At 40.0% G+C, this 22,288-nt stretch overlaps 1 protein-coding gene across 1 annotated transcript in view; it reads right to left on the bottom strand.

Moving 5' to 3' along the window:
* Positions 1 to 4,314: 4,314 nt before the first annotated feature.
* TNIP3 (TNFAIP3 interacting protein 3) overlaps positions 4,315 to 22,288 on the bottom strand; it is a 75,372-nt gene continuing 57,398 nt past the window's right edge. Inside the window, exons 9-13 of the mRNA XM_075709406.1 lie at positions 21,469 to 21,585; positions 18,313 to 18,438; positions 16,127 to 16,285; positions 12,695 to 12,755; positions 4,315 to 4,373 (exon numbers count right to left, since the gene is read on the bottom strand). Of these exons, the coding sequence (XP_075565521.1) occupies positions 4,342 to 4,373; positions 12,695 to 12,755; positions 16,127 to 16,285; positions 18,313 to 18,438; positions 21,469 to 21,585 (495 nt within the window). The 3' untranslated portion in view covers positions 4,315 to 4,341. The remainder of the gene's footprint in view (positions 4,374 to 12,694; positions 12,756 to 16,126; positions 16,286 to 18,312; positions 18,439 to 21,468; positions 21,586 to 22,288) is intronic.

Consider the following 22,288-nt stretch of genomic DNA (forward strand, 5'->3'; position numbering starts at 1 on the left):
ATCATGCACAGAAGTTAGGAAGTGGGGTTACAGGAGAGATTTGAAGGAAGACAGAAGTGTTTCTGACAGGCAGAAGCTGAAGACTCTGCAATAGCAACCATCATCTTATACAGGACACAAAAGCCGTGCTCTGGAAGGCAAGCGGAAAGATAAGAAACTGGGAGAACCTGAGAGAGTGAAATGTTATGTGGGAGATGAACGAGAGAGGAAGGTTTATTATTTGGACAAGAAATCTAATACTGATGCAGTAAAAGATAAAAAACTAGTGAATGGATTCAAGGAAGAAAGTAACGTCATCCAGGATTTTGCCTGTAATCTGTCAAATCATCCTCAGTTGTGGTATCTAGCTTTCCTATTATAGGGTAGCGTAGGTGTGTATTTGGGGCACCCTCTGTGCTTTGCCTACAGCATTATCATGAGTCCACTTCCTCTTGTATCCAGAGTTTCTGAGGCAATTAAAACAGCTCCCTGCTTTTACCTGCAATTTCAAAGTAACAATTTTTCCTTCCTAAAACAAATGACAGCCTGAGACTAAGGAGGAATGCTATTTAGTGATTTATAAAGACAGACAACTTATCACCAATGAAATCTTCATATCATGCCACACATTATCTATGTATAAAAGAAAAAAGAAATATCTATAGAAATAGAATGGAATAAGCATTGGCATGACTGTCACCAATAGCATTTCAGGCCTTCGAAAGAAAAAGACAATTTTAAAAGAGCATACATTTTTGACAACGCACAAAGTTTAAAATGCCTGGGAAGTAAAATAGTGGTGAATCAAACAAAAACCATCAAGTCAGCAAATTCTGGTGTCACATCTGCTAGATCCACAAGGGGAAAAAAAAAAAAAAAAGAGAGAAAAAATAAAGGATGGGACAAAAATTCCCAAAAGAGCCCAAGCTTTTAAGTACCTTGTGTGTTAATGACTCCATGAGTTCCAACGTGCTCCTATTTTAATGTTGGATAATTACTGTTACGGTAATCAAAACATCATTTAGTGAATCCAGCATATCATGTTGAAAATAATGTAAAATAATATTGTAAGCAGATAATTTAAATTGACATATGAAGATTTGCTCTCATTCATAGAAATGAAAATTTCTCCACGTTTAGTATATAACACTGCAACCAAATGGAAAAAGTTCAGTTTAAAAGAAAAGTCTACAGAAACCCATGCCAAAACATATATAAAATATTCCCCCAGATCTGTTATTTAATAAAATTTCATGTGTCTATTAGTTGTCATAACTTGTCACTCAGAATCCATACAAACACACGTCAACATGCACGCTCCCACCAGAGATAACAAGGTTTTCCAAGGGCTGATCATGAGCAATGCCTGGACCTCCCCCATCATTTTAACACGCCAAGTAATCAGCCTCATTATGGGTCAATTCCTTATCATATACCTAAAAGTTCATCACCTTGGAAGCATTTTTAATATGGCAGTTGAGTCAGTTGCACAGGGATATGAGTCAAGCACTCCTGATACATCTCGCCTGGTGGGCAGACTGGCCAGCACCAACGCAGGACAAACGTGGCCAGGTTACATCGGTCTTTCTGCTGGACAAATGAAAACATCCCCTTCAACTGCTGAAAAGTTTTGACAGAAAATCACTTTATGCTTGTCTTGTTTCTCCAAGCCACCTTGAGAGAAGAAATTGGGGGGCACAAACCGTGGGTATAGCTCATTACTGCTGTTACAGCTTCAGGTATTCAAATAAGTCCAGTATGAAAAGAAAGCTACTCTTTGTATATGAATGTCTCCTCTTGCAATGTGCATACTAATTCCAATATTCCCAAACCCTGAGCAGTTCCTAGAAGAAAAGGAAGGAAAAAAGACAAGGCTTTCCACAAACACATTTACAGCCCTTACTGTGAAATGGGTCCACTCACCACTGATACATAAAAATATCGGAGAAAGCTAAATAGGAAAAATCAGATGGAAAAATTGGCAGGTGTTTAGAAAATAAAATACATAATGAAGATCGGGAAATGCCAAAAGGTTCTTTAAAAGGCCAGAGGAAGAACTGGGAGTGCTGATACCCAGTTTTGGCAAAGCTCGAGGAAGGAAAAATGCCTGTTATGAGCACTATGGTTGATTTTATCTAAAATAACTCACCCCCCTCAAGCTTGTCTGGGTCATTGCAGAAAGCGTATCCTTTGGGGGCGTTTGAGTCTGACAGTGTTAATTCAAATAGATGACAGCACCTGCATTTGGGAAACATACATCATTACAAGAAAATCAAGAGGAAAATAAACTGTACATGCATTTTATATGCATTTTAAAAGATACAAATACTTTATCATATAATACAAGGAGTACCCCACACTCAGCATGATTAGGATCTGTGTGAGTCAAGGTTTACAGTCTTGTGCCCAAGCCAGCCAAACATTAAAAGCCTGTGACTAAACAGAGAAAAAAAAAGATAGCCCTGCAAACTCTATTTTCTTACTGTGAATGGCTTGCGTTGAATCATCCGCTTGGGCCAGATAATGCTTGCACAAGTTGTCAGATAGTGAGTTAAGCGCCACAAATGGAAGGCGCAAACCTTCGTGGTTAGTTGAGGAAAACAGTGGAAATGAATGAAACGGGGGTTTGTTGCCTCCCACACCAACCACACAGAAGCTCGTCTGTTTTGAGGATTCACGACATCTTTGAGCATGGGGTGTTCTGCCCACAGCACTGGTCACCTGCTGAGAGCTCGCATTGAATTAGGTTACATTATAATTGGATTTTCCGAAGGCACCGCATTAGCATTTTCCATGATCTCACCCTTATTAGCCAAATCACTAATCAGGAGTAGTGCGGTTATATTGTTTGCTGGTTAAACTATCTGCTGCTATAGTGTCTGTAAGCCAGCTCCAAATTCATGCAGAGATAAAAACGCCTCTCTCTCTAACAGAGACGCGGGAGTTTCTAATGTTGCAGTCAAACCATAATTTTCAATAGTTCATGAAAAAGCAATTTCTCTCCAGAGGCCGGTTTGCTCGGTGCTTTGCCTGTGTTCTTCCTGAGTCTGTATTATAAGTTAGGAGTGTCATTTCTTTGATCAGTGTAGGCAAAAGCAGCATCGCTGTAAAATGTAACAGCAGAAAAATCCTTTCTTATGGACTGTTCCCCATTGTGTCCAAAATGAAATTCTGAATATGTTTAATCCTGTAAGGTTATTATTTTAATGCACAGGCCTTTGTATATTGATGGGAATGGAAATACCTGTTCTAAAAGCAGAAGTGACACACACAAGGTGATCTCTGATGACTGTCTTTGTACAGCTCAAAAAGCTGTTTGTGTGGGAACTTAAACTCAGATTAACTACTTTTGAGCTATAAGGAAAACACACAGGACATCTCATGCGGCCACCATAGTGCAAAAATCTCAGTTCCTTCTTTCAGGTAGGATCCCAGCAGGTTCGGGTACCTGCCTGAAGGGAAGCAACAACCTTCCAAGTAGATTATCAGGTAATGTTTGCTGAACATCCATTCACCACAATTTTCTGAAAAAATTTCACGGTCTAAATACAATTGCATTTAAAAAGCCAGGTTTTATTCTCAGGATAGAGGTTATACAACGATGTTCAGATTCATTACAAGAATCATTTGGAAATACAAAGCCATTTTCAATGAGAATTTAAACTCATTAAGTATTTCTACTAAAATTCTCCTGATACAAACAAGTACACACAGAAAAAAGCCTGTGATTACAGTTTTCATATCATTTTGGAGCCAAACCAAGGAGAGCTGGAGAAAGGATTCACAGGAGCTGGCCTTGACTCAAAAAGGGGAGTAGGCATCTTCTACCTGGCCTGGTATCAGCAGTACCCTGCTTACAATTACCCAAATGTGTTAAAACAGTGAAGCAGATTTCCTTTTTACCAAACAATCAAGAAAAAGAGTACAGAATTCAAGATGGTATATCAAGAAATCACTCCCTGGAATCAAATAAAAAAGACTATAATTCTCAAACAAAAAAATATCACAACATTATTGGGCTTATAAGCTCTTGAATTCAAACCAGATGTGACCGTCTCTGAATCCCCAGCAATAGCTGCATCTTTTCTCATAAGGCTTTTTAACAGATTCTCATAGGCAGCACAAACAGCATCTTCAGAACAAAGGGCAATAACATTTCCCAGCAGAATTTAAGTGGATCCTGAGGATCACTAGCCTGTATGATCTGCTTTTCTATTGTCCTCGCAGGGATTTCACCAGGCATAAATAACATGCACTGAAGAGATAAGGAGCTAGGGGCAAAAGAACCAGAACAAAACAGAATAATGAAGTTGCAAGACTAGCTTGCAGCCTTTGGTCTACACTTCTCCAGGTTATAGGCTGTCAGCGATGGGCTCCCTTCTCCGAGGATGAATCTGCAAAAGTATATCAATACAAATTATTTTGACATTGAGAAATACAACTCATTTATGATTAATTTCCCTCTATTTTGTAACACATACACACCCCTGGAGCCAATGCTGTACATCATTACAAGCCTGTAATCAATCCAACGCAAATGACAGTAAGTGTGAAGAAGCAAAAGAGGGTAGGGATATCATACAGTAGTCTCTCTCTCTTGACTTTCATCTAGTCCTGATTGTTGATACAGAGCAAACAGTAGGGTCTGGTAACCTAAAGCCCCCATGTAAAATCTTTCTAGACCCCTAAAAAGAACCGCTGACATTCAGCAGTGTTCATAAGCACTAGGTGCACCCAAGAGAGGAGGTAAGTACGACAGAGGGAAGAACTAGGTAGCAGTACCTACTGCTAAGTAGGTGGGTGTGGTTCAAAGATGTGTTTGATAATAACTCATTTGAGCCAGGAAAACAAAATAGAATCTAAGAAAGGAAATATACTATTGCCAGTGTAACACATACTTCCTTCCTGAAGTTTCAAAAGATTCTGGAAATGCTGTAACATACCGCTAGTAGCACACACACAAGTGTACACAGTATTTCGCTTACAAGAGAAACATTAGGAGTGAAATATTTCCAGCAGGGTTTTGAATTTGCCTAGGAGAATTGCTCTGCAGCTGCTACACACTAAACCCATCATTCACGTCCAAACCCACAGTGCTGATGATATCCAAATGTATATGAAAGAAAACTTGATCCAAAAGGTCCACATTTGTAGCAAGTGGCAGTACTGTGAATCATCAATTTTGGTGACATCTTTTCCTTGCAGGTAGTATCAGAGCTAAAATTCAGGTTATTTGTTCACAACAGCCAGAAAGAGCAACGATTAGCAGACTGGTTCTTTGTGCAAGGTAGATAAATATAGATATTTGTGTGTTCATTTCATTTCATTTAATGCAAATAGCCCCCTATAGCAACAAAGACGGTGAAACAAAACTTTTCTAACAAGAAATGTGTTTCCAAGCTTCACATCAAATGTTGGTATTCATATAACAATATAATTTGGAAAAAAAGGAGAGAGGACTTGGATATTCAAACATCTCAGGCAGCTATACAGTGGGGATGTCTTTCAATTATTTTTGTTCCTTCTCAGTCCTGAGTCCCACTGGGACACACTGAGGTCACCCTGCTTATGCCAGGATGCTTTTGGCTTCTAAAGTTCTTGCCCAGCTGGTGCAAACCAGCAGAAACCACAGCATTGCAGGCATGGTCTGCCAGAGAAAAAAGGCAAACTTGATATAACACGTAGTTCCCAAAAACGAAGAGTCTCTCTCACTTAGGATGGCATTAACAATTCAGAAAACCTTCTGGATATTTTGAAGTATGAGCAGGCTTCAGAGCCCAGCACAGAGTACTTTTACACTTAAAACACATGTAACAGGCAAAGGAAGGTGGACTCTGTGTAACAAAGGCAGGTAGCACTTGGCTGCTACTTTAACAAGTAAATGGCATGGAATGAATTTTTACATCGCTTCCTGAGATGATCAATGAGGAACTAAGGATATTTCCAGATAGCAGGTGGATGCTTCATCAAGTCACCAGGAAAGAGAATGATTTAATGAAAACAGCCACCATGTCACCTATCACCGGAAGACAACCGTTGACGTGCCTTTCAGGCAAGTTCCCATAAATGCCTTGATTCTTCCCTGTGTTCCATTCTCAAAGAAAAAAAAAAAAATGCCAGTGTGTGTGAAGCCATTTAAAATCTAACGGGTACTGAATGATAAATCCCAATTTGTTGTTTAATAGAAATAAAATTATCAAATCACACAGCTGTTTAAATTACATATCCTGTTCCTCTTCACATGAGACTTTTCTGCCTGGTACTCTGAAAAACTACAACACGTTCTGTGATCTTTAGCTCAAGCTGACTTAAAAGCAATACCTTTCTAAAAAAGGCAACTTCTCACATTCTGGAGTTCGAAATTAAAGGTGTGCTAATGGCCTTTTTGTCACATTGCAGTAGCAGAAATCAAGTAAAAATCCTGAAAATAATCACGTTTTCATTCCCAGTGGGGATGGCAAGCGGCTAATTAAATCTCACTAGTTGGGAGCACTGATAATTTCTAATGTAATGTATGCACTGAGGACAGGCTAAACACCAAAAATGTTTCGGGTTTGGGATTTTTTCCAGGAAAATTAAAATGTCAGTTAATTGACTTTTTTTCTGTCTGGTTTTCATTGAAGACCTCCACAAATCTATTTTTCAGTTTTTCGGTTCCCCTCCCCCCCGCAAGATGTCATTATTTTTAGTGGAAAACCCCACACTTCTCCCTCCTCTTCTTCCAATTAGCTGTAATTACAACAACATTAGTAGCAAAGTAGGTACCTCGAGGGCAAAAATCTGGAAAGCAGCAGAGTGTGGAAGGGAGTAAGAGATGATATTATAATGGAAGCAAGCGGACACATCATGCTTCTTCATGTGCTCATCTGGGCATCCTTAGGGCTTTGCAGGTTGATTTCTGCCTTCCCTAGGAGTGCCAAGACGAGGTGGTCACCAGCTGCTCACCCTCTCCCACAAGCCTCCGAGCTACCCCTTGAACTGAGAGGTAGGTGAAACGCTACATTTTGTCTTCTCCCTGTGCCTGGCATGACTGGATCCAAAATAAAAACGTACAATTTAGGTCAAAGAAATTCAGCAGTTATATCTGATGTTCTGAAGGGGTAACTGGGGTTCTTAAATACATGCACCGAGAATCCTTCTACCAAGAAAACAAATACAGTAAGATTAATTTTGGAAGTGAAAAAGGTAATACGTGCCAGCAGTTGTGGCATGCAAAAGGGTTCTTGCTCTGAGTACGCTTTGAGCAATAAACCTCTTTTCCAGAGAATTTTTCATTAAAAAACTGGGCTCAGGGAAAATCTCCAAAATCAATCTTTTTTTCAACTGTCTTTTCAATTTTGCACAGTTGGATACGGAAGGAAGTCAACACTGCTTGCCAAATAAAGTGACATTAAGTACACTTGCTGGAATCTTTCTGCCTTGCTCCTTAAAAAGAAGAAAAAAAAAAACCAAAAACCAAAAAACCAAAACCCACAAGAAAACCAAAAAAACCCCCATAACCAAGAACAAAAAGATCAGAAACTCATTCCAGGAACACTGAGTGACAGAACATGGAGAGACTTAGGAGCTAATGACCCTCCAAAGGCAGCATTGCTGGTCAAACAAAGCTAAGCTGGAAGAATTTAAGTACAGTTTAGGATCAGGCTTTCTGCACAGCAACGTACCTGGGCAGGGACCAGCCCAGAGGTGGGCAGGAAGAGTTACTCTCTTGGAAATACATTGCTGGTGCAGTGAGACAACGTCTCATCTCATCATCTTCTTTCTTAATCTCTACCTGTCTCCCATCGCTTACCTTTCCACACTGCCCTTCTCTGTTTTGACCTTCAAGGAAACACCTTTGCTTTTTTGGAAGCCTGATGATTTCTCCTAATCCTGCTTTGCAGACAGGTAGTTGGCCTGTGAGGACTACCTGAGCGGTCTTTCCCTGCCAGCCTGATCTCCGTTGCAGCCTACCTACGGAGCACGGCTGGACACAAAAGGTTCCTATCCATCTCTTTGCCTGGCCTGCTTTCAGCTGGAGGATTTAATGTTTGGGAGGATATGGAGAAGAAATACTTATGTTCACAGACAAGTGGAACTCTGGTATGAGTTATCTGAGTTTTTAAGCAGTTTAACAAGAGGTGCAACATGAAACTTTCTGGATACAAATGCAAAGAAAACGCTAGTAAAATAAGACCAATAAACCTGAATACAGCCCACACCCTCCTATTTGCAAATCGCCTGTTGAATATTTCTGGATTCAGTTCGGATCCCAGTGGTGGCGTGGAAAACTGAACTCTTGATGAGATTGCAGCATGAAAGAGCAGGAGGAGAGGAACCGGGTTAAACCCTCACCTTCCTGTGGCCATGCAGACATACAGATGGCAAGCAACTGCATCCTGCAGCGCAGTCTGGCATGAAAGCCACCCCAAACCATGGGCATGCCATATCAACTCACTAAACACATCATCAAGGACAGAATTTTTTTCCTACCTTTTTTGCAAAAACATATTTTACGTGGTTAGTAATTCTTCACTGTCCCATGCAACCCCTGGCAGGTCGAAGTTGTCTCCATGCTTACCAATGGAGAGGCTGTGTTTTTTAACCTATGAAGCCTACAAAAACCATTTCTAGGGTCCCAAAGCCAGAGGGACCTGAATGGTTCTTTGTTAACTTTTAAAGTAAACTCCCTAAAGCCAGAGACACACTTTTAAAAACAAGTTGAGTGGCTTTATGCAGCCAGGGGAATCATCAACTTCTGGTTAAAGAAGGCAGTTCAACAGTAACTATGGGCAACCATGGACAAATAAAAAAAAATTGATAAAATAATTTAAATCTTGATTAATGAATCAAAAATATAAAGAAAGGCCAAGTCTTATCCACGGAATCCCTTCCTGGATGCCAGAATGTCTACATACAGCCAGTAGTTTTTATTTTACTTATTTAGTCATACAGAGAAATAAAAATGTGAAGTAAATGTAATCAAACACACATACCAGGATTGCTAGCTGTGTTTGGTCACCTCCACATATTCATACACACACACTCCTACCATCACATTTCCATACCCTACATGAACAAAGGCAGGGATAAGATACTCGAGCACGCCCTTGCATCACACTCTCAACTCTGTGTTGAAGGGCATGCTGATGTGATTTCAAGTCTGAGGGCTGGTCTCTCAAGCTGCAGCAGCCAGCCTGTGGCAAGTCTGGGAATAACTATCTCTCTCGATAAAGCAGCTGCAGCCTTATGTACCGCAAGGGCTACAAGACCCTTCTCTTCATCCAGATTCTTAACTGCTCCATAGATACTTAGCTGTAAAACAGAGAGGTAGATCACTAAAACCAACTCCTTATGCTCTTTTCAGTAGGATTAAATCCTTAAACAGCTCCTAGATACTCTAGCTGCAAAATACAGACACATATTTATTTACACCAACAAGAAGTGTAGGGTGGCTCTGAGGTGTTCCAGTCAAAGAAGCATGGACTGCTCAGCACATCACTGAACCTCAATTAACTGACAAATTTCTTGGAAAAGAGGGAGCTGATATAGCCCTGATTAAGTAACAAGTGCTATTCACTACTCTAAACTCTGAACAGACATACAAGGTTTTTGCATAAAGCCGTACTTCATGGCTGTAATCTTAGCAGCTCCTTTTAGCTTCACTCTCTTCATAAAACTAAATTACAAGGATTTCATTTAGATAATTACCATTGTCTTGCTACCATGGAACATCTCTTGTTCATTCTCATTTTGGAAAGAAAAGCTTAATGGAAAAAAGAACAGAGTTTTCTGAGGTTCCTCCCCCCGCCATTCCCCCCTCCCCCCCTTTCCTCTCATCCTTCCTGTATTCCCATCAAGCTATTTCCAGGTTAATTAGAAAGGGCTCAAATCAAAAAGTGCTAGATCCAAACCATGAAAGTTCAGTGCTGGAGGCAACATTGCTCCTCAGACTTGTGCATAAGTAATCCTCTACCAACTACCAAAACATAGATCTGTGGGGAAAATAACAGACTGGAATGGAAACATTGGAAAATAGGATCAAATAGGATTGATCAAATTTCTGTAGCACTTTTTTTTTAAATTTTAAAATATTTCAGTGATTATCCTATTTCTGCAGATACAGGCAAAGAGGTATTTCTTACAGAAAATAGAAAGACAAACTAGGCTTCACAGAGCCAGCAGTCCTTTAAGATAGCCTTCTCTGAACACGGGAGCAGCTAAGAAAAGTGGTGCCAGTCAGAAGAAAAGTACAGATATAGTTACATGAGAGGCAGAAAACATGAGATCACAGCTGGTTACAGAATGACCTGGAGAACCTAAGTCAAATGCCAAAGCACCTGGGTGCAAATAACTTCCTCCCTCACAAAGGAGGAGAGACAGAGAGGCAAACACAATCTAGGTACTTCTATACAAAACTGTAGAAAAAATTAATAATTCATCCTTGGTGACAATATGCCTTTGCAGTCCAAATGACATTCTAGCAAACTAGTTAGAGTTGATGCAGAGACTCTCACAGATTTCAGATATCTTTAAAACAGGCTTTTCTTTGATGGCGTATCATAAAAAATATCAGTTTCCTGATTCATTTCACTTGTGTTCAGCTCTAAAGTAACAACCTGTGACTTGTATTTTGTAACTATTCCTTCAGAAAAAATACCCAGTGCCAAAGGAAAATTAGTTCAGTTAAGGGAAACTTAAGGGTTTTCCCTAGAAACATCAATCTACTGAAAGAGCATTCCTAAAGGAAACTGCCTCATGCCTAAAAGTTGCTGCACTGCTGTTTTGTTTTTCTGTAATGAAACCCTAACTCAGAAGAGATAAGATTTATTGGTCAGTTGATCACCTAATGAGGAAATGAAAGATGAGAAATGAGACTCGGGAATGCTGCCGCTGCACATACTAGCTCATTTAAACCCACCACTGTAATTAGCACTTGTACAAAATAGAACAAAGAAATTGGAACATCAAGAATACTTTCTTCACGTCTTCTTGGAGTTTCTATCTTTGAAACCTTTCTCAAAACACTTAAATGCAGATTTAATATAGGTGACTATATATAATACATAAACCCAGGCTAGTGCTTTTTAATTGATAGTAGAAGTTGGACTTCTCTGTGATCAATGGCTAATAAAATAATCTTTATCAGCAAAGATATGAAGAATAAGAGCCCTGAAGATGTTAAAGCAGACATCCTACAGAGTGCTATGATGAGACTCGTTGAGAATTCCTCTTTATGGGGACTGAAAAAAAAGGGAACGGAAAAGTCTCCAAGTGTCCTACTCACTGTCCCATTGAGAAGAGGTATTTGGATGCTCTGGACAAGGAACAGTAATAGAAAGACAGAACACAGATTTAAAAAAAAAGTTTTTTCAGGGAGCCAGAAGTCAAGTCATATAATAAGCAGTGTAAAAGAACTCTCTTCCTTCAGATCCCCTAACTGTACTGGACCACAGCTGCAGTTGGTGGCCGGACTTGTTTCATTCACTGTTATAAACATCCTCCCTGTATTCTCTGCTGCAGTAAATCACTTCGAGTTTAAGTGGGAGGAACTACAAAATTAATCTCCTGTCCTCTCTTGCAGTCACAGCACTACTTTCCCTACGACCACATCAGAACCCTCCAAACAGTTGCCATGTAATTATGGGAAGCTCATCCTCCATTTTAGCAAGCTACGTTCCCACCCCACCCTCTCTTCTGTGCAAATGTGGACAACAATAAATAACAGAATAGTGCCTCTGTAGCCATCTTCTTCTTCTAGATGTTACAAAACAGCTTTTGGTGATTAGTCCCTGCCACCCCATATGGTACTCGCACCGTGAAATGGCAGACACATGAAGCACGCATGCTCCTGCAGTGTACACCAGCAAACTTTGCTGGTCCCCCTGCAGCACAGGATGATGTAGCATTCATCTGATATGGTATCGCTACAAAAGGCGCCATGAGAACAGAGCAAAACACAAAACTTTCGGTGCCATAATTGTCTCAACCACTTCTGAGAGAAAAGAGCTGGTTTAGGGGAGTTTCTGAAGGAGAAGATCCGGAGGGGCGGATTCCCACCCAGAACAACGTCCCTTCTTCCTTCTGCTCGCTGGCACCCATCTTTTGAGTGGCCTGAAACAAATACTTCAAAACACCCAGGAACTTGGCATGATTTCAAATCCAGGTACAAATATTAAATACTCCTCCTGGTTTCCAAAAGACAGTTTGCACCACCACTTTGGCAACTAATTAACTTTGTCCAATTACATGGTTTTATTTTCAGACCTGGCACCTTGAACTATCAGAGCAGATCAAGAATAGCAATGGGCATTTTGCCTTTAAGGTGAAACAACATCCTAAAGCCTGTACTTTGTTACGAAGGACTTCTAAAATCTGCCCCTTCTTGGCCCCCAGGTTCAGCACTTCATTAAATCTAGTCCTAGCTGAAGCAACAGAAGCTCTAAGGATATCTTTGCTTTAGGACTATTACTAGGTGTTTAATGAGGCAAACGTGTGATCCTATAATGTGTAATAGAGACATTTTATGAATTGCAACGAAGCTGAAAGCCATAATGTAGATGGTATTACATTAGAAACCTCACCTGTGTTGCACATACACCAACCTCGTCTCTCTAAGGCAAAGCTGTCACGTAAGCACTCAACAGACGAATAGGAAAGTTTACTCTACATCCCTCAAAGGCCCCCATTTAAAAAAAGTACATTTAAAATATGCTCTGTACAGCTGTTGTCTTACCATTTGCCTTGTGCTGCACATCTGGCGGAAACTGGTCAGGAACATACCACTGATAGTCTGGCTGCACAGAACAATAAAACATTATTACAGCAATATGGAGTTCATAGACACTTCAAACAAAAGAATAGTGACATGATAAAAATATAATTGTGCTGTGAAGTTTTTTATTAGTCATACAAAAGTAGTTTACAGAAAATCTTATATTTAGCTTTATATTTCCACTGATCAAGTCTTTCAGCTTGCTTCCTTTTTTATGGCATGTGGTTTAGATGCTGCACTCATTAGAAATACTGGTGTAAACCTTTCTAGATCCCACAAATCAAAAGAAACATTAACAGAAACAAATCAGATTTTAAAAGGGCTAAGGAATAAAGTGCACCAGAAGGCACTAGCAGGCATCACATTCTCTGTAGTAAAGAACCCCAGAGAAACCTGGTACACATCGACCTGACAGGTGAAGCTGTTCCAGTCTGAATATGTGTAACATCTGTAACATGTTTCAGTGTGACAGGAATAATCCATTTAATAAAGTTCTCTCCCCTCCTCCCTTCCCCACAGGTCAGCATTAGTGTTACTATAACATTAGCTGTTATCAAATAACTTCTTGAAAACACTGTGGGATGGGAAAAATTCCCGTCTTTCTTATAAGAGGAAGTATTGGGAAGGTTATGTCCCTGCAAACATAGTTTTGTCCAGGGAAATCCTGGAAGAAAGAAATACTGCACTATAGTTTATACCACACACTGTGGTAAATGAGTAGCAAATTACCGCTAGAGAAAACAATTCTGGGACCAGACATCTCAGTTGAAGCTGTATTAAGATGTCTATCTGGTTTAAGTAGCACATGCAAGCTTGTCAAATTCCAGGTAATTACCGCTTCAAATTAGTTAAGCTGGGAAAATAATTCTTGTTTTGCAGAAATTACTCTGACAAAATCCTGAGTAGTCCCAAGGAGACTCTTACAGATTTCAGCTTGTAGGGAAGAAATTTCATAGACTTCTAAAGAAGTTTTGCCTAAATTAAGGTGGCAGGATGAAGCTGCAGATGCAGAAAACAGATTTAACTTTTATGCATACTGTCATTCGTAGTTACATAGCAGTAATCACTCTCATACACTGTCAGGAAAAAAGGAGCTATCCTATTTTCACTTAAATTACACCATCCACAGGAATTACTAACTAATTCTGTGCTTGTGGGCAAACAAAATAGGCTTTGATACAAAGCAAGACTCTGCTCTGCTTTAAGCACAGGTAGTTTTTCCACTGGTGGCTCAAAATACACTTATTTGCATTGCTTTTTTGAGTTTCTGTTGAATTTTCTGTTCTCTGATCTACTTTTTCATACATATTTACAGTATGCAAACTTGAATGAATTTCAGAAACAAGACATGTATTTCATGTCAGACTAAACAAAATGTTTCTACTAACAATGTAAAAAGGAACAAAAAGGTGCAAGATATAAAAAGAACGAAAAAGCAAAAGCACAGACTAAACACACAGGATTACGTACATTAACTCAGGACACTCGTTAAATTCTAACACCTTTCTTCATTGCTAAACAAATTGTTCAGGGAGATATCAAAAGCTCAGAGCAGCAATGCTGCACTCACACAGAAAAAGAATTTCAACGAAAACTCAGAATGAAACTGGGAGTTACAAAGCAACCAGTCAAACTGACCCCAGTGCTTCGGCAGGAATGGCAAAGTTGTAAACCCAGTGATCCCTCGTAGAATTAGAAACCCAGATGATGAAAGTTCAGGGAGAAGAGCCAAAATAATCTGGGACAGTGTCCAAATTGTAGTGAAAAACATTCTGCAATACTTCCAACTCTGATCAATAGGCAGATAAGCACACTCCTGAAGCATAGAAATTACTTGTTTGACCAAAGCTTTTCCGTTAGATTTCTGCAGTCTGAAAGCCTTATATGTGTTTTGCAAAAATTTGGCTATAATTTCTCAAGTAATGAGCATCTTTCCATATGCAACAGCTTTATAGCCAGAAACAGATACTGCATATTTAAAATGACATTCACCATGTTTAAATGCATTCTCACTAGATTTGAACAAGCACAGCCCACTTAGATAACCCAAAGCACTTAAAAAATATCACTCTTTAAAGCAGTAATTTCCTTGAAATAGGTAACTCCCCTTCACATAACCTACTACCCTAGTGCAAAGCTATTCTTCTTCGTGGTGAGGAAGACAGGACCCTGTTGTGTGCCAGAAAAAAAGGCAAATTTCCTATTATGTTAGGCACACTCAGATATAAATTCCACTTCTGCTGATACTTTTTTTTTTTTTTTCCAGTGTACAGACCTGCTTGGGAAAATTGCATTCCTAAAGCACTCACAGCCAGAGTGTCTTACCCTCAGTAGAACCTTATTCCTCATATAATCCCATTTCACAGCAGCATACCAGAGGGAAGATACTACTGGGTACAAGCCACAAAATCTGGGATTTCGCCCTTACAGTTTAATAGCAGCAATGTGAATCCTGCCAACAGCTTGTCTGCCTGCCCCAGAAGGCGTACAGGGAACCTGGGTTTGTGCAGTCTGCCTACAGCGGTATTGCCTGATGGCAGGACAGTTATATTACCTATGAATATAGGAGCCGTAAGAGAAGAAGGAGGAAAGTTATTTTCCAAAGACAGGGCCAGAGAAAGAAATACCCAGTGTAAGACATGGAAATAAGACATATTAGTCAACAAGCTTTCTTAGACTGAATAGAGGGGAAGAGATCAGAATAATGCTGACCACAGCTACATTCTCATTTTTGTTGTTATCATTTATACTGAAGGCCTAGAGCTGGGGTCCAGAGAGCAGATCCATATTTATGAATTTGGGTAACTATATAGCTAGGAAGGGCTCTGAATGTGTGTCGTGGAAGTAAATTAACCTAAGAAATCAGCAAGAGTCCAATCAAACAACCTTATTTTTTCAATTAAGGAATGACCACCAGTATCACTGAAAAAAAATGCATAATAATCCCCTTTTTCTTCTTAGTGGTATTGTAGATAAATAGTATTTGCCAAAGTATATTTAAAATAGATAAGAATATATACTTAAAGTACAACTCATCAACCATATATTTAAATTGCTGCAATTGTTCCTCTTTGTGCACAGATTTCTGTTGGTTATGCTTTGATTTGCACATAGCAGCAAGAAAAAAACACAACTATCAAGAGAAAAATCAGCATTTTGGGGCAGATAGTAAGGGAAGAGAGAATGTACAAAGATCAGGAAGGCTGTTCCAGACCTGGGGCTAATTCTAAAACCAGTACAAAATCTTGATCTGGAACCGACAACAAACTGGGAAAAACCAGATTTAGTTACTGGTGAGGATAGCGCTGTGATAGCACCATGTTATTCTCCTGTGGTCACCATGCTGTAAGAAAATCAGTGGCCTTGTGAAATGGAAGACAGCAGGAACCTTACTGAGTGCTGTTGCTGTTCATGTGCCCTGCAAGACGCTGAATGTACTCGAGGATCTTGATAGTGAAGAACCAACCCACAACTCCTATAATTAACACATGGTGAGAAGAAGACAGGAGGTGGATAGCTGGGCCTCTCAGACTGTACCGGGAGGTCTTTTGTCTGTTAAAAAAACAAGAAAAGCAAGAAGAAATGCATTAGTAGCAGGATATGATGACCAATAGAATATTCATGTACAAATTCATCATTAAAAAGCAACAGGGAAGAAACCCTCCTCTCTCAGCATGGGTGGCAATGCTGCTCGTTTAGACCCTTCAGACTGTTCCTGATTTAAAAAATTATTTAAGAAAGCTGTCTTGAGCTGTCTTGTGCCACACCAGACTCTTGACACTTTTTATGTGAGAAAATATTGGTTTCAAGACATGGCAAGCACATTTCTGGGTGTTTTCTATATTCAAGAAACATTTTCATTACATATAATAGCTTTCAATAGTTTGAAGCAGAGCTAGATGGACAGGCACTTGCATAACAAGAAAAATAAATAATTTTGGTAAAGGACCAAAGTCAATGGCCTCAAGATTTGGGTCTGCCTTTTCTTAGGCCCTCTGTGTCCCAGCAGAGTCAACGGGAATTTGCCTAAGGACAGAGTGAGGAGGAGTAAGAGATGAGTCACAACTAAGTAATTTGACTTAAGAAAACAAACTGATAAATATTCTATATGGTTCCTCTCATGTTTAAAATATTTCATGAGCTCTATTTAATCAAATCCCAAGGCAGGAAAAGACACACAAGAAGATCTCTAGTGTAAACTGTTGATACAACATAGGGACAGTCAAGTTGTACATACGCATTACACAGCACTTGTACTGCCCTTTGGGTAAGTTGTACCCGTGCAGTGCTGTTGACATTTCTCCTGGTCCAGAGCAGCTGGGGAGGAGTGGGAAAGGGCTTTTAGCCCCATTTGTAGTTCCCCTCTTCACTGACACTGCTGTGAGAGGTTCTCACAGTGTCCATTGACCAGCTGGGGTTGTACAAGAAATTTAGTCTTTTACAGTCTCTAGACAATATAAAAATATATAGGAAGAAGGTGTCTTTGAGTACTCTGTCTCCTACAAAAAGATTTCTTTACCTTATTGAACCACCCAGGAGTGGGCTGGTGGGTGGGGGAAATATATCTGAAAGTTATTGCATGCAATGATAACAGATTTGTCCAAGGAATGGACAATGCCTGGGATACCCTGAGTGGCAAATCACGGCATTCCCTCTGGCATTGCTATTTTTACACTTGCACAAAATGCTTCCAAGCACCCATAAAAGCACTGACAAGTCTGGGACCTTACTGCAGCAGCACCCAGCATCGGCCAGGATGCCCAACCTGCTCTCCACTCCCACTCAAGCTGATGGTGGTGTCAAATGCCCCTCACTCCCTTGACTCTGATACTATTGCAAGACCCTACTAGTATCGATGTATGGATTGGTGGAGAACAAGCCAATACTAAAGTTTCTGTTTCACAACAAAGTTGGGGAGGACAATAAATCATCACAGAACATTTTGGCCATTCTTTTAAAACATTGCACAATTTTGTCAAGACAGGAAACCTCAAAATTTCATCATTTTTAAAGGGGATTGAGAAAGCTCAGAGTTTTGCATGCCGTGATTTTACTATGGCTTCCTGAATGTGAACAGAATACTGACACTACTGTGAAGAGATAAAAAGGATGTTGCAACAAAAAATTATTGCAGTGGCTGCTCAGCTAATTTGGATGGAGACAATTTTTTTCCCTCAGTGATATTAACATTACTCTGTAATTCCACTGCAGAGGTCAGGATTCATTACAGAAGCTTTTATTTCAAAAGTTGGTTTGATGTTACCGCTCTTATATCCAGTGCCAGTGAAACAATCAACAGTCCTCTGGATTTGTTTTTGGTTACCCCCCCTCCATTTTAAGATACGTTTGAAGAGTTTGTGCAATAAATACTCCCTTCATCTATTTAATTTGGAAGTCATCTCTAATCATTTCTCGTCTTCTTACTGCATTACTTCAGAATGATTTCATCCCAGGTGGTGACCTAATATAAAGCCAATGTTAATTAATGGAAGCCAGAAAGCCTTGGGTTGTGTGGAAAGTAAGAAAATAAAAATATAATGTGTGTGTGCTGGCAATGGTAACTTTCTTTTGATTCATACCTGAGAGTTTAGTTTATTCAGTTGAGACTGTAATCTCTCATTAATTTTCTGCAATGCTTCTTTCTCCTCATTAAGTCTTTCTCTGTCAGATCTCTCCTTTCTGAAGTCTTCTTCATATATTTGTACCTGCAATCATTATGACCAAGTATGTGAATTTCAGCAGAGTCATGATGGAAATTTTCATCCACTTGGTTTGGTTGCTTTTTAAACATTAGCCAAGCAGCGGAATGCATTCCAAAAGAATCCCTCCTCTTTACAATCTTGCAACAAAAAGCTTCCCTCGTCTTTTTTATGACCAAAGTGACAAGCAATGGCTATTCTCCAATGGCACCCGTCAATCGAGACAGTCCACAGCTTCAGTATTCATAGATCCTTGTAATTTAAAAGGCTGACTGGTAGATATCAGTTTTAAATATTATAAATGAGATAGCAAATACTAAAGACATGGATCTTTTTAAGGGATAAACAGTAGTAGGACAAACATTTTACCAACATTTTTTCCAGTTTTCTCTTCAATTATCAGCCCTTTTAACTCCTCCCTGTACCTCCGAGGCAAGCAGTTAGCATCCTGGTGGAGACAGGAGGTGCTGGCACAGCACAAAAGACTGAATTCTAGCACATGGTCTGACAGAATGTTATCACCTTATCCAACCTAAGGATGAGCCACTGTCGTCAAATAACGTCCTGCCTTTTTATAGCCCACTGAATACCATTGGCCTTGAGCCTGCTTCATTTTATCCCCTTTCATAGCTGTCTGCAGCTTTACCTTACTCACTGTGCTAGCTGTCTAACGAAGGTGTGGCCCAAAGGACTAATCTGTGCAGAATAAGTGATAGTATTTAGAGCCATGGTCACATATTAATGACCAGAAGACTTGGACTAGTCAGCACTGTCAAGGAATTTAGACCTTGGCTGGAGCACTGTGGAAAAAAAAAAACCCAAAAACCCTGTAGGAGGTTATCATGCCCCAGATGTTAGAAACTCTATGTGGAAAAATAATTGGCGCATGTACCTTTTGTCTGCAGTATAGGACTTCTAATTCATCCTCTCAACTGCAGCCCAAAGAACCTACCCGTCCCAGTGTAGAAGCAGAAGGGAATTTTATGTACACAATTCAAAATGGAAATACAGTGGTTTGACCCTGTTCCTGGAAGGTAAGCTGCCTTTCAAATACTGAATGATGCAATGGCTTAGCTCTTCTTATGTCGTCAGGAATCATAGTGCTTCATCCCATTAAAAAGTATCTGACTACCGCAGGCACAGGCAGCAAGCACACAGATTCAGAAGCAAAACACAAATCTATAAATTAACTGGTGTTAAGCTGTATGGCTTAATTCTTCAGCTAACGGGCAGGCATCTACCTGGTAAGAAGCTGGAGGTTGGTGGCACCTGTACTGACAAATAACAACAAAAGCACGTTGGGGCGGGAACCACCACCAGAACTTTCAGAAGTCCTTTCATGTCCTCTTGGTTGGTCGCTAAAGCCTGCTAACAGTCTATTTCCAAAGAACTTGCTTGCTGTGGCTCATGCCCTGCCCGTCATACAGATCTAGTTTTCTTTTTGCTGGCAGCAGCACTATGACTTCACAGGAGGACTAAAGAAATGTTAATACCTCAGGGGAAGAAAAAAGTCAACACAGGGCTCTATAAATTATTTTCACAACTTGCCTGTTGCAGCTAATTTTGGCAAGGTTTTTTTCGGACCCAATGGTCCCCCACTAGACATAACCCCCTTCCTGAATAACACTGTGTGAAAGGAACAAAGGTTTTCTGTGTGGCCGCGTGGGGACTCAGCTCCACAGCCTGTGCCTGGAGGAGGCGTGCGCGCCCTTGACCCTCCAAAGCAGAGGCAAAGCTGTCACTTGCAGAAATCTAGGTCTCTTGTATCCCTGTCCATCTACATGCTTCTCTCCTCAGTATTTCCTCATTTCTTTTCTCCCAGTTCCCTCTCTGCTGTCCCACCTCCCTCCCGCTCCCCAGCTGTACAATCTGCTGAAGCTGCAAGGGAACCACTCTGTCACAGTTTTGCCATATATTCTGTTGCCCTGAGAAAGAGGGGGACATCTCCCAAGGAATGAATGCCTTCATCTATGATTCTATGATCTCTTCTGTCATGGCCAGGGATGGGCTGATGACAGCCAAGCTCTGGTGAGACTCTGTCACGTTGCTGTTTGTCCCAAGAGTCCCTCCTCCGTACAGTTAGAGCCTTCTGCTCCATTTCGTGCAGAAGGAATTCTGGACTCACTGTACTGATTCATACAACTAGAAAAAGACATTCATAAAATGGATACCCCATGAGAATTCTGAAAAAAAATTGGTTTACTCTATTTTATTGTGTAGAATGAAATAACTCATTACTGTACAATCAAGTGCAGAATTTTATTCTCCAGCATGTGGCAAGCATTACATTAGAGAGCAAAATCTGGCTCTGCTGTCAAACGTGACAGAAACAAGTATTTTATTCCCATTGAATAAAATTCCCATTCTGATCACATCCATTTGTGTGTCAATAACGTTAACCCTAACACTGTCCAGGATGACAGACCTAAAACATAAAATTATCTGAAAAGTATCATGTTTTTAAACAGATTCTTTCATATAGAAAAAAAAAAAAGAGTGCACAAAGCATTTGAATTCCTCAGAACAAAGATTAAAAAAAAATAAATACACTTCTCTATAGTGATTGGTATGCTGGTTACGGATGCAAATGTTTTGCCTCACACTTTGAAAAACTGCAATGCCAACACTCTAGTTTTCCAAGACTAGAATTCTTAGATAATTCACTAAACTTTCAATTTCTAAGAAAAAAGGAGCAGAAGACACAATCAGTAACTCACAAAGTTTAGCATTCCCTTTGGATGAAATTCAGCCCCTAGCAGAGAGCTGGCAGGACGTCTCCAAGAGTCAGGAGAGCCATTCTGCTGCTTGAAGTCCTACACAAGCCCTTGCTCCAGTCCTTTGTAAGGACTCAGTTTCACTTCGTGGACGCTGCTGTGATGACAGCATCTTAGGAAACACCATTTGAATGGGCTACGGCTAAACTGGTTCTTCCTGTCAAAAGCTCTACATAGCAAGTCTACCAGGCACAATTCTTGGGAGAAAGGGCAAGATCGTGCTGTACGAAATCCATCCAGGCTTACTTCCAGCTGTTCTCACCTGTTGTCTGAGAACTTCAAGTTGGGTTCTCATGTCCTCAAGGCTGTTCCTGTCACCCTTCTCTGAAGGAGTCCCAAGAACAGGTGACTGCTGCTTTTTCAACACATCCAGAAGGGCCTGCAACGTCAAACAGCAAAATTACTACACAGAGATTCACTACACACACACACACAAAAAAAATCCTTTTAAGTTATTAGAATGTCTGCCCTCCAAATAAACAGATTAGAGTGTGTCACAGACTTGTGGGGGTTTTCCCTTCATTTGCAGTTGCTTCAATTATATACACCAGATATAAACCCCATGAATAACATATATACATGATTAGGTGCAAATTTTCAAAGTGCCCACACTACATCCATGAATTTGAGACAGTGTCATTTAGGGGACTGTGCTTTTACTTATAACTATAACCAACATTTACCTATGGAAATCACAGATGCAAATCTCATTCATAAACACCATTTTCCTGTGCAAGTCAAAATTTGAAAAAAACAAAGACAGGTGTCTAAAGTCAGCTGAGGCCAAAACCAAGCAAACAAAAAAACCAAGAACATAAAAGCAATGTTCAAAGATGGCCTAAAAATGTGACTACACTAAAGTCTGACTGAAACTTTTTTTGCACTAAGAGTACACATTTCTTCAACTGGAACTGAAGTAAACCCTCTGGTTGAGAGGAAGTTATGTAGTCTCTATAGCTTGTCACTAGAGGGAGTTACGAATACACACACCACATGGATAATGCTCTTGCTCTATTTTTCAGTCAAATTCTGCCATAGTTCTTTGCAGATTCTATTTATTTTTAACAGTATTACACAGCTGT

This window comes from Pelecanus crispus, chromosome 4 (assembly GCF_030463565.1).
Source record: "Pelecanus crispus isolate bPelCri1 chromosome 4, bPelCri1.pri, whole genome shotgun sequence".
In the NCBI taxonomy this organism is placed as follows: Eukaryota; Metazoa; Chordata; class Aves; order Pelecaniformes; family Pelecanidae; genus Pelecanus; species Pelecanus crispus.